At 32.2% G+C, this 9,354-nt stretch overlaps 1 protein-coding gene across 1 annotated transcript; it reads left to right on the top strand.

The window, feature by feature from the left end:
- Positions 1–788: 788 nt before the first annotated feature.
- LOC141680723 (uncharacterized) lies at positions 789–4,104 on the top strand. Its single transcript, XM_074486864.1, has 4 exons — positions 789–1,855; positions 2,569–3,175; positions 3,550–3,721; positions 3,827–4,104. Exons 1-4 carry the CDS (start codon positions 789–791, stop codon positions 4,102–4,104), a joined length of 2,124 nt encoding a protein of 707 aa, XP_074342965.1.
- Positions 4,105–9,354: the final 5,250 nt, after the last annotated feature.

The raw sequence follows: 9,354 nt of genomic DNA, 5'->3' as shown, positions 1-9,354 counted from the left end.
CCTTCAAAGTATCTCCTTCAAAGTATCTGGTATGAGATGATACCCGGACTATGAATTTAGGAAAAATCTTCAAAGTCTCTGATATGAGATGATACCCCGACTATGAATTTAGGACAGAGAAATGTTTGATGCCCAGAGTGAGCAACTTGTATGTTACCCTCTAGAACGTTTTTATATTTATATGAGTCACACCTTGACTAATTAGATTAGTGATTGAATATTATAATATAACTATAATATGACTATTTTAGCCTCCCGATTTTATTTTAAATTACATGAAAATATTATTCTTATTTATTCTATTTTTTGTTTAAATATAAGTGATAATTTTTTATTATATAAATTAGTTCATTTATTTAATAATCAAATGTTATTTATATTTCCTTAAACTAGGAAAAATTGTACATAGAAAATATCAATGAGTAATAAAAAAGTAAGAATTAATCAAAAACTTTAACATTGTACAAACAATGATTTATGAATTAATAAAAAAAAGTGGGCGTAGAAAAGAATTTTTAATAACTTTTAATTACTTTTAAATTTATGGTTAAATTTCGTTGTTGAACAAAAACCATCATCTTATATTTTATTAAAATCTCTTCAAATTCACTGAATTACTAAGATAAAAGGTACGTATTACCAAATTCATGATATAAGAAAAAAATTATTCTCTTAAAATTACTAAAAAACAAGGAACCCATTTAAACATATCGTTTATTATCGTAGATATACAGTAAGATATTTTAGAAATAAATATTATTTAACATGATTGATAGTTGACTGAGCGTATGTGTGAGCAATTAGTGAAAGATGGCTGGAATGAGAATAATGTGGCTAGTGTGAAACAAAAGGTGAAGGCTTGCAGTGATAGGTTGTCAGTGTGGGGAAAAGAAATTACTGGAAATTTTAGTAGGAGGATTAAAGAATGTAAGGAGAGTTTGAAGCAACTTCGAGGGAACAGTGATAGGGGGTATGTGGAAAGATATGATGCAGTAAAGAAACAGTTGGCCTCTATTTTGAATCAACGAGAGATCTTCTGGCGCCAAAGGTCTAAGCAGATGTGGTTACAAGCTCGGGATCAGAACAGCCGATTTTTTCATAAGTTAGCTAGTAATCGTAGGAGGAATAATCAGATTCATAATCTCAAGGATACATATGAAAATTGGGTTTACTGGGAATGTGGCTTAGACACTTTGATGGAAAGGTATTTTAATGATCTGTTTCGTGCAACAGAATCAGACTGGCAGGAGGTGATCGAGTGTATTCCTACTATAATAACAGATGCTCAGAATGTTAAATTTTTAAAGCCAATTGAGGAAGAGGAGGTGAAAAGAGCACTGTTCCGAATAAATCCGGACAAGGCTCCAGGCCCGGATGGAATGACACCTGCATTTTTTCAAAATTATTGGAAAATTGTTGGTAAGGATATTATTGACATGGTCAGAAATTTTTTCAGTAATGGTATGTTATCCAATAGTTTGAATGATACAAATATTGTATTGATTCCTAAAAAGAATTGTCTAGTGTTTATTAGCGATTTACGACCTATATCTTTATGCAATGTGTTAGCTAAAACAATCACAAAGGTTGTAGCTAATCGGTTAAAGGAAACTTTGGATTCGGTGGTGTCGGAGAATCAGAGTGCATTTATGTCAGGGAGACTTATCTATGATAATGTCATGGTTTCCTATGAAGTCATGCATTACTTGAAGCGGAAGAGACGAGGAAGGGAGAGTCATATGGCGCTTAAGCTTGACATGAGTAAAGATTATGCCAGAATCAAGTGGGCATATCTGAAAGTTGTGTTGACTAAAATGGGATACAATGACTGGTGGGTTCATTTAATTCTTCAATTGTATGTTCAGTGTCATATAATATCACTCATGCTAGGAGAGAAATTGGTCCTATATATCCTAGTCGGGGTATTAGACAGGGGGATCCTTTATCCCCTTATCTTTTTATCTTATGTGCTGAAGGTCTCTCCGCTTTACTTCGAAGATATGAGCAAAGGAAATGAATTCAAGGTATCAAGGTCTGAAGACAAGCTCCTAGCATTTCACACATGCTATTCGCTGATGATATCTACCTGTATTATAAGGCAACTGAGGAGGAGGCTATGCATGTCTTGAGGCTATTACAGAGTTTTGAACGTGGTTCAGGGCAGAAGGTGAATTTGTCAAAATCATCTGTATTTTTTAGCACTAATACGAGTTAGAATAACAGAATACAGTTGTGTCGGTTGCTTCATATGGAGGAGGCTGGTGAAGGTGGTACTTACTTGGGGCTTCCAAATATGATGAATAGAAGCAAGGTTGCTACATTGGGTTTTCTAAAAGATAGAGTTAAAAATCGAGTTCTGAGTTGGGATGAAAAACTTTTCTCTCAAGGTGTAAAGGAGGTGATAGTAAAATCTGTTATACAATCGTTGCCATCTTACGCCATGAGTGTATTCTTATTGCCAATGAAAATAACGAAGGATCTGGAGTGGTTGATTTCGAAGTTTTAGTGGAATTCGAAGAAGAATGACAACAAAAGCATACATTGGATGTCCTATTCTCGTTTGAGCAGACATAAGTCGAATGGAGGTATGGGTTTTCGTGATTTTCGAGATTTTAACCTGGCAATGTTAGGTAATCAGGCATGGAGATTTCTTACAAAACCTAATAGTCTGGTGAGTAAAGTATATAAAGCACATTATTTTCTAAACAAAAATTATTTTGATTCTTCTGCTGGCCACAATCCGAGTTTTGTTTGGCGTAGCATATGGGAAGCAGGGGATGTTGTGAAAGCAGGTGTTCGTTGGGTAGTAGGTTCAGGGGAAATGATAAATATATTGGGACAACCATGGTTATTGGATGATCACAATCCGTTTATTACCTCAGACTCACCAGCTTTGGCTAATAACAAGGTATCCTCAATCATGTCGATGGAGCACAGGGGGTGGGATGATGAAATTTTAAAAGACTTGTTTAATAATAGGGACCAAGAGTGCATACGAAGTGTGCCGTTGAATGAAGATATGAGGCAATATAGAATCTATTGGACTAAAGAGAGTTCAGGTGAATATTCCGTTCGTAGTGCTTATCGATTGTTGCAAGTTCAAAAAGCTCTTTGGAGACAGGAGGATAATGATAACTTCTGGAGGAAAATTTGGAAAATAAGGGCTCCGCCGAAGGTTTTGAATTAATTTGGAGATCATTGTCTCAGTGTCTTCCAACTATGATGCTTTTGCGTTAAAAACATGTCAGAGTAGAAAGTAGTTGTCCAGTTTGTAGGAGAGAGAATGAAACCATTAGCCACATGTTTATGAGATGCCCTATAGCTCTGCAATGCTGGCAGTTGGTTACTCCAGGGTTCCAATTGAGTGCAGAGGACGAGATTTTTCACTGGTGGGACATAATTTTATGAAGCTTTGATTATGAAAAATGGGCTGAAATTGCAGTAGTTTGTTGGTCCTTATGGAGAGCAAGGAATGAGCTAGTTTGGAACAAGAAATATACTCATATACATGTTGTGATTACAAACGCTAAACAGTACTTTGGACAATAGAAATATGCCCAAAGTAGTCTATTTTCTGTTCGTTTCCCGAAGCTTGTTGACGGAGACAGTGACAGTTCTTGGGTTAAGCCACATGAGTCAATAATCAAGGTCTCGGTGGATGCAGCAACTTTTCGAGAATATAGTGGTTCCGGGATGGGAGTGATAGTCATAGACGCAGGGGGTGAGTTAATTATAACAAAGACAGTGTGCATGCAGAGAGTTTTATCCCTAGAATTGGCAGAAGCTTTAGCCATTAAAGAGGCTCTCAGTTGGATCAAAAACTAAGGGTGGCAAGGGGTGATTGTGGAATCAGATTTCTTAGTGGCAGTGCAGGCAATTCGAAGCAAAGCTCCTATGGTATCTCCTTTTCGTCGAGTTATAGAGGCATGTCGTGCTATGCTTCGAGATTTAAACACAGTTTCACTATTTTTTATTAAACGATCTGCTAATATGGCGGCTCATGAGTTAGCTCGAGTATCATATTCTTTCCCAGATCAAGTTTTCGATTGGAGGTTTGTTCCTATTAGAGTGTTTAACGCTTTGAAAGCGGATTTATTAAGTTAATAAAATTAATTGTTTGTAAAAAAAAGGGTTCTTTATATCTTTTGGATGCAAATATGCATAAATACATCATTAATTTTAAATTTGAAATCAATGATACATTTATGCATGCATACCACATCATCAAGTAATCATAAATTACATTAATAATGGTGAACTTTATATAAAATTTAGGAAAGAGAGAAACACAAAAATTAGTAAAATTAGAAATGTTTGGATGCAAAATGCAACTAATATTGGAGTTAAAATTTTATTTTAGTAACAAAAAAAATACTTCTTACACCGAACTCAGTTCTGTTCGAGCTCGTATATGAACTAATTCGAGTATCGTAATATGAAAACTCAATTCCTCTCGAGCTTGTTTAAAATTTTCATCTATTTTTTCAAAATTCATTTTTATTATATTTGAATCAAATTTTATTTAAATTTTTTATTCTTTCAAGTGTTGAATCTTAGACGAAAAGACTTGTCTTTTTCAAAAATACCCAATTAAACTCGTTTATTAAATAACTATCTCAACTTGAATTACATCCGAGTTATATGTAATTCAAATTTTGATGTCCACCAAATTATCTTGATACGAGAAAATATGCAAGTTTGGAGTTAGTTTGTCTAGTTATTCAAATTATGCATTGGTTATAATTAAGAACTATATAATTTTTTTGTTGTATATGAATTTTTTACTAATATTTAATAAAATTTAAGGAAAAAATAAGTAAAAGATACACATGTACAAAGTATACGGATAATAATCTGCATTATGTGCATCACAAGATCAAGTTGAAAATTTAAAATAATTATGTATTTATTTTAGTTTCAACTTAAAATAATTATGTATTTATTTTAGTTATTGCAAAAAGTAGTATTCAAACAATTCCGAAAAATATGATGTAACTCTTTAATAACTGCATTTTTACCTAATTCATCTCATAATTTCCCCAACTAAAAATGTCCAATGATCCAAATTAAAATTAACTTAAAGTCCTAAACCTTTCATTAATATCTTATTAAAAAAAACCTTTCATAAATATGAATTTGGCTGATTTAACTTGTAAAATTTAATATTCCAACCCTAGTTCTCACTTTCTCAAAAAAATAGTTGCTTTGGATCTGTACAAATGTGTATAGGCTAGCAACACCATTTTAGTGACACCTAACAGTCAGATGTTTATTTTATTGCAAACTTATTTCTTTTCGACACAACACAAAGCATCTATGCAACTAGATTATAAGGTGAATAAATAGAAAATATAGGCACCTGCATGCATGCGGGAAACCTGTAAAATTTTAAGCATATATAAACTGCAGGTGTTTATAAAGCAAACATGAATGCAAGTTTTGGTATCATTATTTAATTAGATAATTGGCAATTTTATAACATAGAGTAAAATGCAAAATCACACATGAACTGAAATAAAAAGCCAGTTTATATTTATACATGAACTTGGCCAAAAGCATACAGACAATACAATTACAAAACATACCGCGGCATGGGGCAGGTCTTTCATAGGACTATGCATTGCAAATAATTTGCATTGCAATTAATTAATTGTTTTGACTGAACCATAGAACCGGTAACATAAATTCTTATATTTTGAAATATTTGTATCAGTTAAACTTGAGTCTCAACACTACATTTCAACTTAATATTGTCAAAAGAAGTGAATCAACACCTCATTTTCAATCAATATCAACCAAGAATGGAATTTTACAAGCAATATATATAAGGCCAACCATTTATAAGCTAGTAGTTTATTATATTGAGGTTTGATTAAGAAAGCTAGAAAAAAAGAAAAGGAGCCCGGTCCAATTAAGAAATTAGCTAAAACGGTTTCTTCAAATCTTGAAGTAAAGGGTTCTCAAACACTTAAACATAACACACAGACATAACACAGTAACTGAATAAACAGGCCGCTTCTAATAAGAAAATGAAATGCCATTGATCAACATATTTAACCAGCTTGCTTGGAGGACTTCAACTTGCATTCTTCAGCTTCTTCACTTCCTCCTTAAGCTGCTCCAACTTCCTCAATTTTTCTTCTAAAACTGCCATTTTGCCAGAGCACCTAGGGCGTGCAATTTGAGAAGAACTAGCCCTCATTCTCCTAAAAACAATGCAATTACTTCAGTCTTACAAATATATAAATACAACTAAATTTTTTAATTAAATTTAATTTAGCAAACTATATTTAGAATCAGAATGCTTGATCTTATCTAGGACGTGCAATCTCAGAAAAACTCGATTTTGTTTATTGAATAACCAACTCGTCTCGTATTAATTACATCCCAATTATAGTAATTCAAATTTTAATATTATAAAATTTGTCGATACACCTTTTATCTTGATACAAAAAATTATGGCAATTTAAAGTTAGTTTCTCTAGTTTGAAATTCTTTTAACCGGTTACAATAACTACCCTAATTTTTTTCCGCCAACCAACTTGTCTCAACTCATTTAAACAGACTCGTGAGCTTACGAGTAAACTCTCGATTCGGCTAACTACAAGAAAATAATGCTAAATACAATTGCACAAATACAACGAGAGTCAATTTCAACCACCTTTAGTTGAATTTAAGGGCATGACTGAATACAACCGCATGCGGTCATATTTAAATACGATCGTATTACGCGATCGAATTTAATAATAATTATGACCGAATAAATACAACCGTATTTATATGCAACCATATACAATTGAGTTTAGGTGTGCTACTAATTTTAACCGCCCTCGGTCGAATTTAGCCTTACTAAAAAATGGAGGAAATTTTCCCGCCAACAAAATTTTTTGACACTGCTAAATTCAACCGATTTCGGTCCAATTCGATATTTGAAAATGGAGGGAAATTTCCCGTATCTTTAAAAAATTTAGTTGCAAAAGTGGAGGGAAATTTCCCTCCTTTCTGAAAATTATAATTTCAGTAGAATTCAGTTGTGTTTATCTAACATGACTGTATTCGATTGTATTTAGTACTATTAAAATATTTCTTTTAAAGAAAATTATTTGAAGGCTAGTAAATATTTTGAAAAAAATTATGTATAAAAGATAGAATAAAATTAACACGAAATTTAAATTTTTAGTTTTTACAAAAAAAGATCATTATGGTAAGCGCATTTTCAAATTTCTTTTATTCGCTGCATGACAAAAATTGAAAATTTATAAAAGTAGATTGACCGTACTTCTTACTAGTGTTTAGTCCCATATTAATGTTTCAATTTTTTAAAAATCTTTATGAATGATCCAACAATAAATATGTCAAGATATATGTATTTTATCTATATAATAAATTCTTTAGAAAAATATGAATGTATTTGGTTTGCTATTTTAAGAATCAACTAATAGTTTTATTAGTACTTCTTACTAGTGTTTTGTCCCAATAATAATATTTTGATGTTTTTTGTAAATGATCCAATCTTAGGATGTCAACTAGTAGTTTGACCTAACTCCTTTAAAGACAAGCGTTTATCTTTAAACTAGTCAAGTTCAGTCACAAATTTAAGCTCATTTAACTTAAACGAGCGACGCGTCTCATTTAAAAATGCTTGAACTCAAATATGTTTATTGAATAACCGGCTCGTTTTGTTTATATCTCAATTATTGAATTTTTTTTTGATGTTATGCAATTTATCAATACACCTTTTATCTTTATACGAAAAAGTATGCAAATTTGGAATTAGTTTGTAAAATTTGAAATTCTTTTAACCCATTTTATCTTGATATGAAAAAATATGCAAATTTAGAGTTAGTTTGTCTAGTCATAATAACTACTCTAATTTTTTTAATAACTGCTAATATAGTAACAATTTTCAAAAAAAATAATATGCCAATTCTGGCTGCCTCTGTACAAATGTGTACATAGATAGTTGTACGTTGTTGCCGGCTTGCAGCCACCGTTAGTCATGTCTAACACTTCAATGCTTATTTTAACGGAATCCTATATCTTTACAGCAGGGCACAAAGCAATAGACATAAATAGAATGGTACTTATCTGGATTTAGATAGCTGTGAGAGTCAACACTACATTTCAACCTAATACTATACAAAGAAATGAATCAGTACTTCATTTTAAATTAATATCAGTACTGAAATTTTTTTATTACAGGTAGCTTCTAATAAGGAAATGAATCAGTACTAGGCCTATTTTGCATTAGTGATTTCTATAGGAAAAAATCTTAAACATATAATAACCAAACACATAACAGAACAAATACTTGCTTATAAAGAGTGTCTGCAATATTTGCTTTTACAGTTAATATTGGTAGGTACATATAAAGTAATGGAGTCCTAATAACTCACAAGCTTTTCTAGATTAGTTCTTCAAATGGAGTCTTGGAGTGTTCCGTACACCCATATCTACACCCGTGGTAGTTCAAATTTACATAATTTCGAAGTCTGGACAAGAGACTAACAATGATTTGAGATTACAGGCTTATTAATTTCGAAGTCCAGACAAGAGAATTAAATACGACGCTGAAATACATTTTTATGAATTTATAGTTATAAACAACAGAATTGCGTGTGGAATACGCAATGTTGGACTTACAATTATGGTTAGAGCGCTGACGACACATAATTCCAGATTCAAGCTTAGAGGTAGGAGAATTTAATAGTGAGTTGGCAAAAGGGAGAACTTTAAACTGCATTCTAGTAAGTGAACAATATTGTATGCAAACAAGTCCCGAATAAACCTATAACTTATGAAAAGGAATCAGAAAATATCCAAACAAATAAAGCATACTCTATGAGTCCTGTCTATCAAGCAACATGCATGGAATAATAAACATACTATAATTACTTATCTTAATTAGCAACAAAAGAAAGCATTCCAACACACGAAATAAAAACTCTGGTTTACCAAATAGCTATAACAGAAACTTAACATTCCAATAACTGTGTGTTTTCCACTGAATTCTATTCAACTGTTATTCCTACCATCCCTCCATCAATCAATCTTCCAAAAAGTGCTCCGTAACAAAAACTAAAACTAAAAGAAATTTTGCAAATAGATTCATCCATCACACTTGAACATATGCATCACTGGATTATATTCTACACTGAGCAGAAACAGACAGTGCATTCGGTATTGGGATTTTCTAAACTTACTATGTAATTATATGGATTAAGAGAGAGAGCTTCCATATTGAGATATGTTAATAAGCACTATGCATTATGTCCATCAGAGGCAACTTTAAGCAGAACATCAAAAGGCTGTAGTCAATTCGTACAGTACCTGAAGAAACTCCAAATGCCACAG

The sequence above is a fragment of the Apium graveolens genome, chromosome 8 (assembly GCF_009905375.1).
Source record: "Apium graveolens cultivar Ventura chromosome 8, ASM990537v1, whole genome shotgun sequence".
NCBI classification, from domain to species: Eukaryota; Viridiplantae; Streptophyta; class Magnoliopsida; order Apiales; family Apiaceae; genus Apium; species Apium graveolens.
Note: the sequence above shows the minus strand (reverse complement) of the source record. Positions and strands in the feature narration are given on the sequence as shown.

Bases quoted from the DNA above. Each gene is read 5' to 3' on its own strand.
- LOC141680723 (XM_074486864.1), top strand. From the start codon at position 789: ATGTGTGAGCAATTAGTGAAAGATGGCTGGAATGAGAATAATGTGGCT. The intron at 1,856-2,568 runs GTATGTTCAGTG...TCGTTTGAGCAG, and splicing joins GTTCATTTAATTCTTCAATT to ACATAAGTCGAATGGAGGTA. The intron at 3,722-3,826 runs GTGAGTTAATTA...TCAAAAACTAAG, and splicing joins GATAGTCATAGACGCAGGGG to GGTGGCAAGGGGTGATTGTG.